The sequence below is a fragment of the Rhipicephalus microplus genome, chromosome 3 (assembly GCF_043290135.1).
Source record: "Rhipicephalus microplus isolate Deutch F79 chromosome 3, USDA_Rmic, whole genome shotgun sequence".
Classification (NCBI taxonomy): Eukaryota; Metazoa; Arthropoda; class Arachnida; order Ixodida; family Ixodidae; genus Rhipicephalus; species Rhipicephalus microplus.
The window spans coordinates 40937104-40956754 of NC_134702.1; the positions used below are offsets into that span (position 1 = coordinate 40937104).

General features: G+C 47.7%; 1 protein-coding gene across 2 annotated transcripts in view; it reads right to left on the reverse strand.

The window, feature by feature from the left end:
- LOC119176002 (uncharacterized) overlaps positions 1-19651 on the reverse strand; it is a 353641-nt gene continuing 333990 nt past the window's right edge. For both annotated transcript variants that reach the window (XM_075889318.1, XM_075889319.1), the window contains exons 7-12: positions 18638-19308; positions 16258-17608; positions 13972-14123; positions 9972-10139; positions 6011-6102; positions 1-3315 (exon numbers count right to left, since the gene is read on the reverse strand). In XM_075889318.1, coding sequence (XP_075745433.1) covers positions 3048-3315; positions 6011-6102; positions 9972-10139; positions 13972-14123; positions 16258-17608; positions 18638-19308 — 2702 coding nt within the window. In that variant the 3' untranslated portion in view covers positions 1-3047. The remainder of the gene's footprint in view (positions 3316-6010; positions 6103-9971; positions 10140-13971; positions 14124-16257; positions 17609-18637; positions 19309-19651) is intronic.

Here is a 19651-nt window from a genome sequence, read left to right on the forward strand (position 1 = left end):
TTTCTATTTCTTTCTGACGATATTTATTTTTCATCTGCAAATAAAAAAAATACATACTCATACATTCTCACTTGCACACACGCACTCTTAAACAAAACGATCAGATTGAAGAGAGATAGAAAGAAGCGTTCGCTTTCCTCACTGTTGACGTCATGACTTGGCTTCACCTCTATATATTTTTTTCCTAAAAATAGAGGTTTCGCCGGTCTTTCCCGCGAGGTAGAGAAATAAGAAGTCTCGCTCGCGCGGTGCACCACTTACGTCGCCGAAAAAAAAATAAACTGAAAAAGAAATCTGCTGCGACGGCGTCGCAGAGTGGTCTGAACGTGTGGCAAAACATTACCGCTGCGGGTAATGACGTCAGTGACCTGAAGAGAGAGAAAGAGACGAAGCGCCTCATTTGCCGCATATGCGCTGCGTTACAAAGGCAAGCCGTCGACCGTCCGTTAGATGGCGCTTGCTTGGCCCCCCTCGTGCAATACTTGACCCAAGCAGGGATTGTGTCATAATATGGCTGGTAAAACATTTCTATGTCGAGCACGTATCACAAGAGTTTGTTGTCACCTGACCCTGACTCACGGTATTTGACGTTTGGATGCGTTACCATGCCCTGATGCGAGCATATACTTCACCCTGGACATTGCATTTCAAGAAGAGCTTTTCTCCTCGATAAATGTGACGAGCCTGTAACTAAATTACATTTTATGAAAGCCCCGTCATTTAATATTTTCCAACAAGAGATGCTGAACCTTCTACTTGTCATTTCGTAAACTTAGCTGGGGATGTTTCGCCCATCTACAGAGTGACGCAGTTTGAAAAATATTTTCCATTTTTATTCATACACGAAAACGTGATACAGCCTTTCTAAATAGATGCTTCGGAAGACTAGCGCTTCGAAAAGAGCCTGCCCGCTTGGCTCCCGTTGTGTCTCTAAGCTTGTGTCGGGGGGCACCAACGAATACGTTTGGGCCCTGAATGGCTCACCCAAACAAAATTTCTAAAGGGGAGAGTGATAACAGTTGCACAAAGGGAAACTTAGCCTCCTTCGTATAGCCGTGAAAACAAGGACAAGTTATAGCGTGGAAATTTTTTTTTTTTATTATGCTCGTACTACAAAGACCTCGTCTCCTGCGTCTTCTTTTCACTCCTCGTGATGTAGTATAAAATAGCGATAACAAGAGTGTCTCAAGAAAGCGATAACAGATGGGGACGGCGCCCTTTGACGTCACAGAAAGCTTTGAAGTTCTTATAAAATCAAGAGAGTTCAAATTTCTTGAAATAAAAAAAAGGGGGGGGGGTGAGAAAACAGGAGAAATCATTACAGCTTGCCAACGGCAACGTAAGACGCAAACGTTGAAGTAAAAGGCATCTCCAGGGCACCTCTGACAGAGCCTGCAAGAGAACTCGACACTATGTACAAAAGTATATAAAAGGAAAAGCGTAACCATAGGAGAAATAGGTTAGTTTGGCTTCAGAGATTATGGGTTATAGTAAAGATAAAAGAGGAGTGCTAAAGAATTAAAAGCAAAATAAAATTTCCGTCGAAGCGTCGGTCCTGCATGCGGCTGACAAAATGCATTTTTACTACGCTTTTACACACCGCATGGCTGACAAATGCTGTCGAAATACTATGGTACCTGCAAACGCAGAGCTCTTTGTCAAGTAGTGAGTGACCTTTAAAAAGAAAGTAAGCGCTCGCCAAAGTCGGCAGTGAGCTCGACGAGATAATCGAGCGGCTTCGCATTTAATAGTAAGAAAACAAGAACAGAACTGTTGGGGCTCTTAGAGATACGACTTGTATGAACAGGAAGGCTTCGCTTGCGGGGAAATGGAATGGCGGAAGAGCACGAAAACTTCACTCCCGTTTGCCCGTTGAATACTTCGAGGTGGCGCCTAATGAGAAATGCAAGTTCCTTGTGCGACTGATGAAACATCGTCGCATATACCATGCGGGGACCAACCTTTCTGATGCGCTTAGAGAGTGTACGCAGAACCTACCATGTGTGCGTAGTCACAGGCATCACGAAACGGTCTCAAAAACAAACCACAAAGATCGTGCCTCTCGACGCCTTTTGCATGCTTATTACGGAAGCTCGGGCCTCGAATGCGATACTCAACTAGTGGCGTCCACAGAAACAAAGTAACCGCTTCTTTTAAACCGTCAGGCCCGTTCCCGCTCTCATGCGAGGGTCCAACCAACATGTGACTTCACATGCAGGTCTATATGAAAGCAAAAGTTCGTGACAAGCTTCCGAAAAAAAAAAGGACATTGCGTTGTATGCAGCTTTCGGCGTTGCAATTATATAAGTGTTCAAACAACGTTCGTGATTCTTCTAAAATGAGCGTCGCTTGTAATCAACGTCAGCAGTAACTGAGCCCCTGTTCAAAGTCATACGGAGTCGTTTAACATTTTCCATTTGTTCGCTGAAAGAGGCAGCGCAGGTTTGCTCGCTTACGTGCTGTTCAATAAGCACACATCTGCACCGCCGATGATCAGTCTGCTACAGTGTCCCGTTCCCCTGTCCACCTTCGCATTGCGTACGAATGAAAAAACAGTCGAAAAAGAAGAACTCGTCATCAGCACTACGGTTAAGTCGTTCTCTCAGGCCCCGGCGCCGCATCATTGGACGGCGCCCCTGCAGAAGACTTAACACGTTATCTTCTGTCCGCGCATGCGCATGTGTGTGCACCAAAAAAAAAAAGAAAAAGAGGAGAAAAAATCGGCGAGAGAACAGCCAGTCTCCACACACAGCGAAGAAGGGAGAGAGGGAAGAGAAACGGAAGGACACCGAGCAAACGAAACGAACAACAATCAACGTAACAAAAAAACGATCGGGGACAACACTCCGAGAGTCTCTTTCACCACGAAGGGTCACAAAATCGTTCCTCACGAAGCACCACGTCCTCTTCACCGTCGTCGACGTCTTCAGTGAAGACGTCATCGTTTTTGACACACGCATATACTCTCGTACGTCACCGGAGAGTGGGGGTGGCGGGGCAAGACGTCTTACAAGTTAGCAGCCTTCGTGTGACTGGCCTGCGAGAGCTCAGTGGAGACGCACGTTGACCTTGCGCAGGCCGTGCTGCAGGAACGGATTCTGCGGCTTGTCCTCTTCCGCGATGACCAGGGACGATGACGTGGCGGCGGAGGACGCCGCAGACGCCGGCTCGCTGTTGCCGTTGGCGCTGTTGTCGGTGCCGTTTTCGGGTTTGGACGACGTCGACGCCGGTGTGGACGTTGCCGAAGAAGGAGCGCTCGACACCGGCGCAGCGGGACAACTCAGCGTTCCCGTCAGGGGCTTGGGCCCGAGGGTCCTGCAAGAAGCAATGGATTACTCGCCACCCACATAGTTTGGTTTTCGCGTGTATATATAAATGGCAATTTCAGGTATGTAGCACTTTAGCGGCTCAGCTTGTCGACGCCCGTGCGTCTGTCATGGGGGATGACGCTCAAAATGAAGTTGCAGGAGAGAAAACTTTATCTCATCTTAACAAAAAAAAAAAAAGACTGCGAGGAGGCGAGAGATTCCCCCTCGCGGTAGGCTTCCTCTACCACCTAAGTCCACCTCAGGATAGTCTTTTGAAGCTCGGGATTGCAGCTCCGCATTGCAGCCTCCAACAGCTCCTGACGTCTTACACCTATGAAGGCTCGAGGGAGTGGAGGCGACTTTAGCTCTGCCACATAATGTGGTTAAGTTCCGCTTTCCTGAGAGCACAAAACTCACAGTACGAATCGGGGTACATTCCGGGGTAGATTTTGTGGCGTAAGGAAGGGGAGAGGAAACTCCGGGGTTCGCAGGCCCAGGATATGGCTAACATTGCTCAAGGCCAGTACGAAATAAACATTATTCAGAATAATTCGAAGTATTAGCAGAAATATTAACCAAAAATTAATCACAATAATTTGCTGAAAATCGCTGAAGTAGTCTACAGTTTACATTCGTCCGTATCATCGGTTTGCGTTTGTCTGAAGGTCAACTGATAGTGAACGGACGCGTCATCAGAGCAGAGTCACCGTAGATTTACATCGGTCACGGAACTCAGCCGCTCACACGAAAGATTTATTTTCAACCCCGGCAGCCGCGGCAGCACTTGGATGGAGATGAAAGGCTTGAGGTCAGTGCGCTGCATAATGTCAGCCAGCGCGCGTTAAAGAAACCCCGATAGTCGAAAATTATCCGCAGACTTCCGCAAAGGTGCCATCACAGCCCGAGCTTCATTGAGACATCGAACCGCATAAATACTCTATAAAAAACAGCCGACATCTCTGACAATCATGTTAAGGCACCGGATTCGGCCATACTTCAAACCAACGATTCTTGGTTTGAAGAATGGCCGCGCCGTGAGTTGCAGCTCGCATAGACACTAGCGCCAGAGTTGCCTCTAGTGTATATTAGATAACTATGCCATGAACTAGCGGTGGTGAAAGGTAGAAACTAGAGACGAAGCGCAGCCCGTATGAAAGTGCACGCGTGCCGCTCCTCTAGTCCGGCCGTGCCACCTCCCGTTTAGTCCTTGGAATATCCGCTGGATGGTGGTAATTCTACACGAAAAATATATGATGAAAAGATGCGAGATGACGCTACTTGGAGTTTTCACTAGATGGACGGGCGGATGGACAGACAGATGTACGGACGCACGAACAGACGGATGCACGGACAGAAGGATGCACGGATGGTCGCATAGACGGACGCACGGACGGACGGACACAAGCATGGACTGACGAACGGACGGATGCTTCGCCCCACTCATCATGCACTCCGTGGATATGCTGTAACTTTTTGTTTGTATAATTCTAATTATTTCTCTTTACATAATTCTTTCTCTCTGTTTCTACACTAGTTCTGGCTCCCATTAGAGCAATAGAGTCACACACTGGACAAATAACGCACACGTTCTGGGAGCGAAGCAGAAGAGGCTGAATGGCGCGCGTGAAGGTTACCGACGAGGATAATTTTTTTTTATCCAAGACACGTGGGAGAAGCCTCGACCATAATACACTGAAAAGACAAGTACACTACACGAACAGAATCGTTATCATTGGCATCCTAGTCCGCATGACACGGACACACCAATTTCGCACAGGTTTTGCACACTTCGTTTCGGCAATCATGTGATACGGTGCCAAGAGTTTAGTCGAATAGTTTTAGATCCACCGGTATTGGCTAAAATTGGCAGAAACTGTTACTACGTGGAAGGCGAATCCAATACCAGGAGCGTTAAAACGCTCGGCGAAACTCTAACCTGGAGCAGCTGTGCGAAGCTGCCTCAAACCAGACTCACCATTACGTCGGCTATGTGCTGCTATGCTAACCTAAGCTAATTGTGTCCGCGGCGAGTGGCGTGGTTTCTGAAGTACGATCAGCGTTTGGAAACGTCAACAGTTATCCTAGAAAACGTGGGCAAGTAGCGCCATCTTTCACCGGTGGCAGTGGAGCCCTGGTGTAACTGAATGACAAATGAGTGAAAACAGTCATATCTGACCGCAAAATATGATTGAAAAAAAAAGAAGACGTACCCATTGCATATAGCAGATTTGAACATTCTGGTAAATTGCAGCACTAAAAATTGCGTAATTTCTCAGAATAGTAAGTACTGTATCTGGGGTTCCGTGTGTTTCAAATAGGACGTGTTCAAATGTTAGAATCCTAGCGTTTTGTAGGGCAATGATGTGACTGCCAAAACGTTCCAGTAGTTCTCAGTATCAGCTGCGCAGAAAAGAGAGTCCATTGTAATGACCTAATATGTGATCATCCTCCCCTTCCCCCTATTTCCCATTCAGTTACGGCATGTCCCCGTTGGCAACGTTGAAAAAAAGCTACCACGCACAAATGTCCCCAATCCTGAGAGTGTCAGCGTACATATATGGAGACTAGAGTGCCCAACGCGTCCAAGTTCGAGCTATAGTGGATACTGCATAATTCAAAGTGTGGTCAGCTACATTATACCAACAAAATCCGATGTCTGGTATATTTTTCTTTGGGAATATCGTGCCACAAGTAATACGCACCTGTTGATCGGTAATGTGGCATCACCATTCTTCATGAGGAGCTGTCGTTTCCAGGCAGGCACTGATGTCCACTTCTTAGCTTCAGCCTCTCTCTGTAGCAGAGAAAGCAAAAACACGCCATGAGAACCCTGATGTCACAAATACCGGTGTTGGGTTGCGCGAAACTCAAGCCTATTCTGCGTGCCATCAGCTCCGGCTATGATTGAAGTCCTGAACTACTTTTAACCCACGTTGTATAGTTTATGCAGCAGATACGCCATCTTAATTAGAACGAAATACTTCACGGTACCTGCTATTCTCCTTACGTTGACGAAGTAGGGTTTATCCCATACCACGTCATGTCAGTGCAACATCACTTTCTGAACGAATAGTTTTATTTCAGAAAGCAAGCTTATACGCTTGCCCGTGTTCCTGACGAGGCGTTGATATATGCGTGTGACAGTGTGAGCGAAAGCTTACTTGATCAAACTTTGCCACGTAAGCAAATCCTCCCGTGTCACCTTATGGAAGCCTAACAAATAAAAAAAAAATATCGAGATTATGTGTCGCTATCCCGCATGTGCGCATCATATTCCTTACTGATGCTTCAGGAAGTGCCCGCTCGGCTGAAATAAAGTCGGTTGGAGTGACGCTGTGGAACCTGTATGCAAGTATATAGGCACGAAAAGAAGCTACACTTGTACAGTTCTAACAAAGAAAAAAATAAATTGGGGGACCCTTAAGCTTCGCCTTTAAGAGTTGAACGCCATAGCGAAATCCGGCCCCTAATGCACCCTTCAACCACTAAGTGCATACTTATTAATATGTTTTACTACATACACGCGCACGCACACAAACACACACACAGTAGATTGGACCAGCGCGCGATATTATCGCCGAATGGGCTCGTTTTCGTCGTGACACCTGTCGAACTTTAAAGGGGCCCTGAAACACTTTTTCAAGTAACCATGAAATAAATTCACTAGAAGAGCTTATTGCCTCGAAAATTCAACGCCGCAATAATTTTAAGAATCCGTCAAGTGCGAGTGAAGTTACAAAGATTTGTCGTATGCTGCAATTGCATTATCTTTTCTCTCGTCCAGACGAAAGCGCTGGAAGCTAAGCAGGGAAGGTTGGCAGGGCAAATAAACTACCGTACTTCGTGGCCTTGAGCACTGTTAAAGACTATAGACTTTCCGTCCGTCCGTCCGTCCGTCCGTCCGTCCGTCCGTCTGTCTGTCTGTCTGTCTGTCTGCCTGTCTGTCTGTACATTTGTCTGTCTGTCCGCCCTAACGATACCTCAAACGGCAACTAACGGTCAACCCCATCCGCAGCGCCCACCAATATTGCTCATGGTTTAGCGTTCATAGTAGTGAGATTGTCAATTAAAAAGCAAATATTGCGCATATCTGAGGCGCTACAACAACGCTTCGATGTTTTTTATGTCTGCCTTTATACTAGAAGAAGCACACACAAGTAACTCTAAGGAATGTAGCGTTTAATTGCGCAGACAGTGCAACGCGATGGTCAAAAAGGTGTTTCCAACGCTTTGCTCCGACGACACGGCGGTGGCACCTGCCCGTCGCTTTGCGTTCTACACCTTATCACCTCCGAGACTGGTGCGCATCTTTCTCCGCGGGCTGCACGCCGTCATTTTCGAAGATAACTGCCAGAGGGCACTTGTGTCTAACGTGCCTCGATGCGCTCGTTCGCCTCCGCTACACACTCGAGGCACTCTAACGCAGCGCCTGCAGAATACCATTCACAGATTTTCTTGCGAAGAACATCAAATAACCATTTTGTTCACTTTCTCCAGACGCAAGACTATCGTCTTTCGACGACATTTGCGGTGTAACATGCAGATTTGGAACCAATGTTTTTTTCTTCGAACGCGCGGCTTTTTCAGTGTGATCGCGCACGCACGCGTGGACAAGTAGTAGCCTCCAGCGGCTATCTCGGTAACTTGATTTTTCGGTCACAGACGCACAGACGATTTTTCGCTCACAGCCAACGGGACCGACGCCAGCGGTGGGTTTTCTGCGACACGAGCTTTCTAACACTATCGCGTTAAAAAGAGTGCAAAGCCACAAATGTTGATACGTTGACAATAGGACTTCAAGTTGCAAGGAATGCACTCGTGGGTTAGAATGGCGGCATCCTTGAATGTGGTATATATTGATTATCGCTTCCACTAAATGCGGCTCCGGTATAGGGCTTGTCTTTCGGCCACAGCGAGGACACAAAATTAGGTTTCGTCTTTCCCTTTTTGTTGAGGAATGAGTTGCTCATTGCACTTCAATTTTCGGTGCTTATCAATGAAATACACGAGCCACCTGCATACGATGCCGTGCTCTATGCCTACTTCGCGCGTCGGTAAACATCGAGCGCCCACGTGAACTGTGCAGACACTACACAATAACCCTTTCGGACGCCACGTGTGAAGAACTGTGCGTAAATGTGTCAAATCGCTACTACATTACTTTAAGGCACCCAATATTATATTGCAACAAGAATAATGAGAATTATTGAATTTATGAGTGGTATAGCAACTCGTCCTAACTAAGCTGTAATGAAATATATATTTACGCTGAAGTCATAGATGCTTCCTTTCGGCACTAATAGAATAAAATTCCAGGCTAGGAATATAGTGCGAATTCCTTTTCGGTGATGTCCGTGGTGAGCAAAGAAAATAAAAATTCTTTCCACATTCCTCGCAGAAAGCGGCACGTCACACGACTCGTCGAAAGTGGTAATGCCTTCAGAAAAGTGACCATACGTACCAGAACACCGCAAAATGAGGTTAAGTGAAGACAAATTTATTACGAAGAAGGTTTAATTAGTCCAAAGATCGATATATCTTGCTCTTTCGTAGCCTATACTTCATGCAAATAGCAAAAACGAGTGATGCACACAAATGTGTACATAGCGTCCAAAAGGTTTTTAAGGGAACATTAAACTGAAAAAATGAACCGGTTTAGATTGATAAATTTTGCTTTGAAAATTCGAGTGTGGTTCATTTCACCATCATCCCCTCATTGATAGAGAAGAAAATAAGTGAAAGTCTCGTTTTTCAATTTCGCGCTGATATCTCCGCGTGTGACGTCACGAATTTCGAAGTGCAGTTTGCCTACTTTAGCCACATTGGCCCAACGAAATTTTCTCAAACTTGGTATGTTAAGTCTCTATAGCCTCCCCCGAACGACAGTGAACTTTATTTTTACAGATCAGGGACTACGTAGGCCCAGCAGACGCCGTCAAAATTTATGACGTCATGGCGATCGGTGTGAAAACTTCAAGAGTATCACCACATGCATTTTCATTTTGCGCGTTTCACTGCTTACCACATGTCTTCTAGAGGCACGTTTGGCGAGTGTGATTATTTGAAAAAGTAATTTACTCATAGGTGAAAATTTTTATTCCTAGTGTCCATATTAGTTTTTCAAGTACTAACGCCGCGTACAGAACCCACAGATTGCCCCGCCGCGGTGGTCTAGTGGCTAAGGTACTCGGCTGCTGACCCGCAAGTAGCGGGTTCAAATCCCGGCTGCGGCGGCTGCATTTCCGATGGAGGCGGAAATGTTGTAGGCCCGTGTGCTCAGATTTGGGTGCACGTTAAAGAACCCCAGGTGGTCAAAATTTCCGGAGCCCTCCACTACGGCGTCTCTCATAATCAAATGGTGGTTTTGGGACGTTAAACCCCACAAATAAATCGAACCCACAGATTAAAACACCACATCAAGTTCTTCAGTGTAACAGCAGATGTGCTCAATTGCTCGAGATAACAGTGTCATGTCTCGAAGAATCTAATCTCTGAAGATAATGCTAGCTCTGACGTGCGCGTTTGAGTCGAACTCGCGCCGATATGACCCGAACAGAAGACGTCGGAAACGAAAATAAGTGCTTGCGTTACGTAGGTCTAAATTTTCTTGTTTCAATCCGGGAGTACCGTATACGCACCGACCAATATAGTACTACGATTTACCTGTAGCGCTTCCTCGGCCTCCTTCCGCGCCTTGTCGGCCGCTTTCTTGGCCAGCATCTGTCGCTTCCACGCTGGAATGACGCAGCCGTTGCTGTCCTTCTCGGGTATCGCGTCCACGAAGTTGGTCGCCTTGATCTGTTGCAGCAGCTCCTCGGCTTTCTTCTTCTCCTGCGCGAAACGAAGACGGGGCTCAAGGATTCGTAGTTTAGGGACAGCGCATTCACACATTCCGAGAAATTTTTTAACAATGCATGCCTGGGTCACGACTGCAGCTGAGGGGGTGACAAGGGAATTCGTCTCGTAGCGGTGGATGTGTTTAGCAAAAAAAAATTATACTATTGACAGTAGGGCATACAAATTAATGAGCACAATTGACGCGAATTTTTTTTACAGAAATATCCAAGTCCACAGGATGTGATTAGAACCTGCTACCAAAAGGATTAGGATGTTATCAGAAACTTACTGTCCCACAATATACACGAATTCATGAGCATTAAAATATATGTTCGGTAGAAGCTGTTCAGTAGAACAAAAAGCTTGTACCATGCGAAGTATTTTTAAAGAAGATCAGACATTTAGAAAATACAGCATGCTAAACGATCCAAGCAACCTCCTCATTCTGACGATTCCTTCATCCGTCCACGTCTTTCTCGACTTCTGAATTTATAAGCGACCCTAATAGATATGTAGGCTTTAACGTCCCAAAACCACCATATAATTAATTATGAAAGTCGCCGTAGTGGAGGGCTCCGGAAATTTTGACCACCTGGGGTTCTTTAACGTGCACCAAAATCTGGGCACACGGGCCTGCAACATTTCCGCCTCCATCAGAAATGCAGCCGGGATGCGCGATCCCACGACCGGCTCGTCAGTAGCCGAGTACCTTAGCCACTAGAACACCGCGGCGGGCAATATATATATATATATATATATATATATATATATATATATATATATATATATATACGCAACAGCCCACCAATAGTGAACAATAGCAGTACCATCTTCACGGGCCACTTTTTACCACTTAGCCTTCCAGAACAAAACGAAACCTCTTATATCATGTGTGTTTGTACCTAACACCAGAACATCGAAGACAGGAACGCATGGACACATTAGCACGAACGCTTTATTTTAAGCGTGTATTTCTTATTGATGAGAACTTGCTAGACGACACTTTCTCTGCTATAGGCGTAGTCAAGGTTTAGCATTTCATGATAAGCTAATTTTCTAATCGGCACGATGCCACTTTGTTTTTGACTACCCCATCCTTTCAGACGTTCAATCGGCTGATCTTGAAATGCTACGCGAAATACCCTTTTGATGAACTGCTATGCGCGAACACATTGTCTGGTTGGCCGAATTTCGTAGGGGCTATTTGCGATAACACCCACGTACTTAGGTTTAGGTGAGTTAACGAACTTCACGTGGGTCAAAATAGATACAAAGCCCCCCCCCCCCCCCCCACCTTCACACAAGGCGTGACTCACTACCATAGCGTGCGTTTGGCACGCAACAACCCACAAATTATTACTACGAACGCCATTTACCGGCAGCTGATTATGCACTCAAATTCACCGCTACCACAAACGTAAAATTAGCTTTAAGTGCTAGCGACAGACGACAGAAAAGAATACATTTTTTTTCATTAAAATGCGTTGCTGGGATACTTGGTACATGCATGGATAAACCCTATGAAGGCGGCACAACAAAAGGAGAGACGCACGTATCCTTGCTGCCTTGTCTTGTCGTTGTACTTTGGTGCGCCGCCTTCAAAGGATTTAAGCGCTGCTTGTCGTGTCGTTTATCTCTAGGCGCCTGTCGGGGCTTCTTGCCGTACTTGCGGCGTCGTAAAGACATTTTACTAAGAGGGCGCTTCGCGTAAGGGAAGAAAACCGAGCAGCTCACGATATGTTCCGCATCCATAGGATAAGAAAATATACTGAAGCTATTCATTCTGTTTTATTGCCAGCAGACGCGCACAGGAAACCGAAAAAGAAAAAAAACACGACATCTTCTGCGCTTGCGCGATGAGTGTCAATGTTGCCCGCGTGGTATGTAGAAAGTGTCGAGCAGCAAACGACAGGGAAAGTATCTCGTCGCCATAAACGAACCACGTACGTCGATCTCGCTGCAATCAGAAGAAGGTTTTACTGCGTGTGGTACGATGAGGAACATGAAGACGCCGCCCTCAGGGTCGTATGCGACGGGCGCTTTTTCGAAATGCGCATGCGACTCGTTGGATATTTGCGGCTTCTGTTGGCCAACATTTATCCGCATCCATATGCCCGTTTAACAAGCCACTCTGTTCACATTCAGGCATTCCATGGTCACGTACAAAATATAAGTCAGAGCCATTAGATTATTGCCTACATAATGCGTCAAATTAAAATACACGCACGAGAGGTCATACTTAACGCCTAACAACTCTATTATAAATAACGTGTTTCCTAATATTTTTAATGTAAACATTACATCTTGAATGATTTAACGCATAGTTTTCATGTGTTTTAAAATTATGAATAAGGAGGAGTAAATATGTTGTTGCTACCAATATATGAAGGCAAAAAGCCTTTAATGGCTGTGAAGTTAAAATAAAAAGTGACGTGGCATATAACGTTGGCGGTTCATGAAGCCAAAAAATAAATAATGGCTGAAAAGTAAAAAAAAAAGGACGTGGCGTACAAAGTTGTGGTACGAACACGAAGGGTGCCAGAAGAATAACTTTAATTAGGTAATGTTTCGCAAGGGCATATGTAGGCTTTCGCCTATGTCCCCGTAAGTTTAAGAGACTTCCAAATTATTCGTATAGACGGCATCCAGCTAGGGATCGGACAAGGGTACTTTCCTGCTTTTTGTATTGGTGCAATGCTCTTGAAAACAGAAAGCTTTCACATCCCATCTGCCGTTCCACGTTGCTGTGTCAGTGAATGTTGCGACAGAGGACTGCTCTGTCACCGCACAACGTAAAATGCTCTGATGATGCAGTTCAAATTTCAAGTTTATCTTAGGTATTAGTACAGAAAAGGAAACATTGTACAAAATATATATACAGGAGGAGGTCCGAAAGCAAAAGGCTGCAGGGGGGACCTGCTGTACAAAATTGGGTCACGATATTACTCAATTAGCAGTAACAGTGAAAACAGATATGAGTAAATTGATAAAACTAACACTAAAGAACAAATAAAAAGTGGAATGAATAGAATAACAGGATAAAAAACATTAGTAGTTTATCAAGTGAGAATACAATTGTTTTTTTTTTAAATAAGCCAATCGTGGGGCATTGTTTTATGTGAGATGTCAATGAATTCCATAATGATAATGCTGAGAAATATGCAGTGCAGTGACCAAAATTAATACGAATAGTAGGTATTAAAAAGTACCACTTGAGCCTCGTTGTACGCCGATGCCTCTGTTAGCAGCTTGTGCCCCAAAATTTTGGGGTACAAGCTGCTACACAGTGTGTTCACGCGTCAGAGTGCGCCTAATGAATAGCATCGAGGGCCGGTGCTCAAGCCATCGCAGTGGCTGTCCCCTGCAGCTAATGAGCGTGTGCCACAAGACCACCGCTGCGTTTAGCTCAAGCACAGCGCGCCTAGTGTACACAAGACAGTGAATGCCGGTGGTCTAGCCATCGCATCGGTTACTCCCACCCCCCGCCGCGGTGGTGTTCACTAGATGAACGCACGGACGGACACATGGACGTATGGACAGACAGACTAGGACAGATTCCTCGGTACGGTGGTCTAGTGCCTAAGGTACTCGGTTGCTGATACGCAGGTCGCGGGATTGAATCCCGGCTGCGGCGGCTGCATTTTCGATGGAGGCGGAAATGCTGTAGGTGTACATGTGCTCAGATTTAGGTGCACGTTAAAGAACCCTAGGCGGTCGAAATTTCCGGAGCCCTCCACTACGGCGTCTCTCATAATCGTATGGTGGTTTTGGGACGCTAAACTCAGCAAATCAACAAATCAATCAATCGGTTCACTGCGCCACGTACCTTTTCCTCCTCGAGCCTCTGCCGCTCTTCCTTGAGCTTGCGCACGCCGTGCACTCCCTGGGTGCCGATGGACTGCTTCAGCTCCTCGATGATGGTGCTCTTCTGCTCAGCCAGCGTGCTGCAGGGGCTCTTCTGGAGCAGGACGCACCGCTCTGCGAGAAACCAGGGCTCAACGAGGTCCACGTTGTTTTTGGAACACACTATGCGTTCAGCAGCGCAAATCGGCCCGAGTTGTATGTGCTCGGGAGGGTGTGTAGTGTAACGCCGCAAATGGCGAAGGTCGCGCGTGTGTATGCTGGGCACGTGGGCTGCTACCCTGGAGCGACAGTTACCGAGCAAACTTTTCCGAGTTTCGAAGACGAGCGAGTGGTTTCTTTCTCGCCTTCACTATAGCCTCCCTACACGTGCTGTCTCCTCCTCTCCGCTCATTCTTTAATTAAACGCGTGGTTACTGCCAGCGCTACAGGCGTTGAGCCTTATCGTGACTTCGCACCTTTCGGTAACGCGCCGTTATCTGCGTTTGCGCAGTAGAAAAACGAACAAAACGCAATATATTAGTTGATTGTGAACGATAGTCACATACAAGGCAGAAGGAGCATGCAACATAGCCTAGAAAAGCAGGGCACAGGAGACAATTCTCAACTGAGATGCCCCGTATGCGGACCTGTCGAGAACTTGTGTTCTCACGCGTTCACATGAACAGACTGCTTGTGTCACGAATTGTGCCGAAAATGTGGGAAACGCCTTGAGGGGATAAAGCATTCGTTCGTTGTACTTTCAAAGGTTGTTTTGGGGCCCTTTGTGCAGTGTTCCGCTATCAATAAGCAGTGCCTCGCGTAAGCGGTTTATTCTCGCCTTATGCTTAAGGAGGCCATGTGGCGGTGTAGAAAAAAAAGATGGGGTGCTGGGAGAGGAGGCCGTGGCGCAGGTGTGCAGCTTGGCAAGCGTGAACAAGAAAGAGGGTAAGAGAAGGCAGTAACTTGAAGCTCTTCGAAGCTTTGAGTGTGTGCGAAGAAATGCAGTTGTTGGCAAGGCATAGCGCTGAGGATGAATAAAAATTTGTTCGCTCACTCATCCATATGCTCAATCCCTAACTCCTTCATGCTCACATGGTGGCCTCCCTTTCAAAAGCACTGCCACGTTCAACTTCATTGCGTCAGAGTTAATTCTAAGGCGCGTTGGTTGAGCGCTGTTAGATTGAGCGAGGTCACCCCGAGGCAACGATTTGAAAGGTAAGCAGCGTATATTAACACACTATGCCAGAAACAATACTGCTCTGCGATACCAACAGCAAAGTTACGTGATTTCGCCTACTCGCTCAAAAGGCAAAGCTCGATGCACTCGCAGCAGGAAACCAAAACGCGAGTCGATTAACGATTTTAAGTCAGCTTGCAACCGACGCCCTCCTCGTGCAATTTGATTTAACAATGATGTGCACTTTCTGTAAAAGTACGAGCTGCCGTGGATACAGCCTGAGTGCCGGATGTAAACTTTCTTATATAAAAAAAATCAGTATTGAAAAAGAAGATGCCACGTGATCGTAACACAACCAAGCATTTCTATGGTAAAAGGAAGACAGCGTGCGGCGGACTCGAGCCTACTTGCTTGACAATCATGATTTCACTTGTGCGTCGACAGCCCGGTCCTATACTTCCATCCGACTTTCTCTGAGACAGCGACACCACGAGATAAGAATTATTGCCACAATAAAGTGCCTCCACATATCTCAGTGTGGCTCCCTCTCTTCAACATCAATCGCAATCAGGTCATGCCAAAAGACTGTGCAATGTTCAACGAAGCTAAGCTGCACACATATAAACAATGTGAAGATACAGCCACGAAAATGGGGTAAAACAGCTGGAATTTCAACGCAGAACAAAAAGAAATAAAAGTGCACGTACCAGGAGGTCACTGAAGGCGAAAATAAATGCGTCCCTGTTCAGTGGTTACGTAGCTGTATACATACCACACATTTTTTTCTACGTATTTTTGGCTGCGTTTTCATGGACGCTAGATTCTCACCCCAGGCAGCAGACAGCGTAAAAAGCATTCTATATCGCAGCAAAATCTCAGTTTCGGATGAGTTTCTCATTTAGAAAAAAAGATAAGTCTATAAGAGCAAGATGAGATATGACACTTCTTTCGAAGGAGACATTTTAAAGATTTAGATGGTGTTGCTCACTTCATTGACCTCGCTGACAGGTGGACCTGCAATAGTCGCGACACATGTGCCCGCAGCACCACATTGCGCATATAAATGCGTAATCGACGCTCTTTCAGACTTACCCAACGTGCTCGGCTTGTCCGTCCTCTTCAGTTGAACATTTTGCAGCTGCTCCTTGGTGATGGAGAAAGCACCGCCGTTCGGCTGAGGGGAACACGGGGTCGACGCAATAGATCGCGGTAGGCTGTTGGTGCTGCACGTGCTGCTGACGTCACCGTTCGTGGCCGTACCACTGCCGTGAATCTTCTCTTCGCAAAGCGAAGGGGTGGGCGAGTCGTCACCGTTCACGCTGCCACTGCTAACACTGCCGCCACATAGGCTTCCATTGCCTAATTTTGAACCGTTGAGACCATTGAGCCCATTGTAGAGCACGCCGTGACCGTTAGTGCCATTGTGCGGGCTTCCAAGACCGTTGAGCCCGTTCAAAGCCTTGGCGACGTTGGCGATGCTGTTAGACAAGGGCAGCGTCATGGAATGCGCCGCGTTCTGTGCCGCGGAAGCTGCCGGAGGGGTGTCGAGGACCCTTCCCAGAGGCTTCTTGGCCGCTACGCCATTTTCTACCTTGAAGTCCTTGTGCACCAGGTGTGACTTGGGCTTGTTGGAGACCGTCTTGAGGTACTCGGAGGGCTTGAGGTTCGTGTCCGAGTCCGGTGGCTGCATGAACTGGGGCGGGATGAAGGACATTGGCCTCTCGAACAACCTCGGCAGAGTCCTTTCTTCGCTGTGTGTTGTGCTCGTGGAGGATGCCGTCTCGTCCGTGTCCGCGTTGGACGAGGTCTCCGAGCGGTCTCCACCATTGCTTGTGCCCAGCGACCCGGGTCTCCTTAGCGTGCTTTCTGTGGAGCGGATGTCGAAACCCTTTGGAAGCGGTGGAGGAGGTGGGGGCGGCGACAAGACTGTGCCCATGGGTGGTGGAGGCGGAGGCGGGGAAGGCGTCACGGGTGACGTCGCCAAGGAAGAGGTAGACGTGTCGGCGGCCTGATTCACCGGCCTCATTGACTTGACCAGCTTGTCTTCCTTGTAAGTGGACACTGCGCAGATGGTTTCGTAGTCCGAATCACTGCTGCTGAGTTCGGCTACGGATGCGTCGCCGACGGAAGCCACTGATGGCGTCGGTGCGGGAGGCAGTTGAAGCGGAGGAGTGATCAGCGACAGCGTGGATGAAGCCTTCTTCATGCCGTTCTCGAAGGGCTTCTTGACTTGGCCACGGGGCTGGCCGGGAGAAGACGACGACGTGTGGCCCGGCGACATCTGGGAGGACTGCGATGACTGCTGCTGTTGATGGTGCTGTTGGTCGGCGTCCAGAAGGTCGGCCAGCGAGGAACACTTGTTGCGCAAAGGGGGAGACGAGTGCGGCACGTCTCGCAGCAGCGCGGATCCGGGAGTGGGCCGAAGAAGCGCCTGCGACGGAAACTGCGTGGAAACAAATCCAGTTTCAGTTGACTGACGGAATGGAAAATGCTGCACAGGCATTATCGGCGCCAAACGAAACTCCAACAGTGGCAAGCATTCGCAGTGGTATAGCGCACACCTTTTAGTCATCACCATGGGCAGTAGCGCGCATCTCGTTCGGCAGCACTGCGCACATATATGCACCTGTCTGTCCATAAAGATAACTGGGCGGTGCGCGCAATACCATTGCTAATGCTTGCCGTTGTTCGGGATTCATCTGACGGCGATAGTACACCAAGTTCTTGTTGTATCCCTTAGATAGTCTTAAATATAAACCAAAATCTAGAACGAGCAATCACGCCATTAAAGAGACAGAAATTCAGTCGAAGATGGAAGCTTGAAGAGAAGAAAAATTCGTGAACACTGGTTGCCGCTGGAACCGATATTCTGATAATCGCGTTTTTTTTTTCTACTTCGCGACAACCCGTGCTCAAAATTTTTCATCTCGTTAGCAAAAAAAAAAATGTGACAAGCACTGTATTTGTTTTATTAAAAAGGCCCCTGAACAACCTCTGAGAAAACAAAGACCGCCTGCGTTATTCTCTCCCGGTGTCTGTCATCTTTGCGGCACGACTCGTGACGCCGGCCGTTTGTTCACGTGACATAAGGATGACATAAGCTCTCGATTGGTCGACATACAAAAGATGGCTGTTGTGACCTGTCGTTTACTCTGCTTTACCATGCAGTCGCATGCCCGTTCTGCCCTGTCTCGCACGACTATCTTAGGCGACAAACTGATGCCATTCTACTTTCTGCATTTGCGACTGCGCAAGCGGAGACAGCAGCGTGCAGGAAACCCTCCTGGCTGAATGTTTAGAGCTGATGCGTTTTCAGAAGTAAGTGGCAAGGATTGAGACAGCGCTAGTAGTATGGGCAATGAAGGCGAGAGAGAAACTGCTATCTCGCTTTCGAACTCCGTGTGGTTTAGGGACCCTTTAAAGTGGATTATGATCTCGTTTGGCACAAGAAGCCTTACACCTGATATCTTACCTTCGGCGAGTCGCCGATGCCATTGGAATTGGAAGAGAGCGGGGACCGAGGAGATGATGTCTTGGAGACGGGCTTAAGCACTACTGGAGATAGAGTGGCCCTGTTGCTGGGCGCTTGCTGTTGTTGTTGCTGCCGCTGCTGCTGCTGCTGCTGCTGCTGCTGCTGCTGCTGCTGCTGTTGTTGTTCCTTCAGCTGCTGCTGCTGCTGCTGTTGTTGTTGTTGCTGTTGCTGTTTTTGCTGTACAGGCTCCTGGGTCGTGGCCACCTGCTGATGCGCCGGCTGTTGAGACGCCGGTGGGTGCTGCGGCGGTTGCGGCGGTGGCGACTTGCATTTCATCTGCGAGCTGTGGAAGATCGTGGTGCGGCCGGCCATGTCGTCGTCCTCTTCGGGGTCGTCGGGACCCCCGGCCACCGAGGAGGCGCACGAGGCGGCGTCCGGGGAGGGCGCCTTGCGCCTCACGCTCTGAGGTGTCAGCGACGCGGCGTCCGAGTCGCGCTTCTCGCTGCACTCCTCTTCGAGCAACGTCGCGTCGTCCTGGCAGATGCCTTCGTCGGTGCTGGCGCTCGAGTCGCACGAGCTACCGCCCCCGGCACCCTTGGCCTCCTCGGTCTTGGCGCTGCTGCCGAAGCTGTCAGGGCTGCCGGAGTTGGTGTCGTGTACCTCCGCAGTGACTGCGCAAAACGAAACAAAGAAGCGCATTAGGCAAGCTGAGAGAGAAACAGAGCAGAGAGGAAAAGCAGGGATGGTTAACTAGAAGGAAAAAAAAACGAACTTCTACGCTACACTGGGAACAGTATTGTCACACATGAAAGGAACAACACAATACCCGTTATGACGCTTGAAACAGGTATGTTGTTCTTAAGAAAAAAAAATACACCAGAACGCTTTCGGCTACGTTGTCTATATATACTTTACAAAATGTTTTCTCTGGTAAATGTCTTTGGTCAAAGGGTAATGGTGTCAGTACGTTATACCGACGACAGTCACACAAGACGGGAATGTCCTTGTGATCAG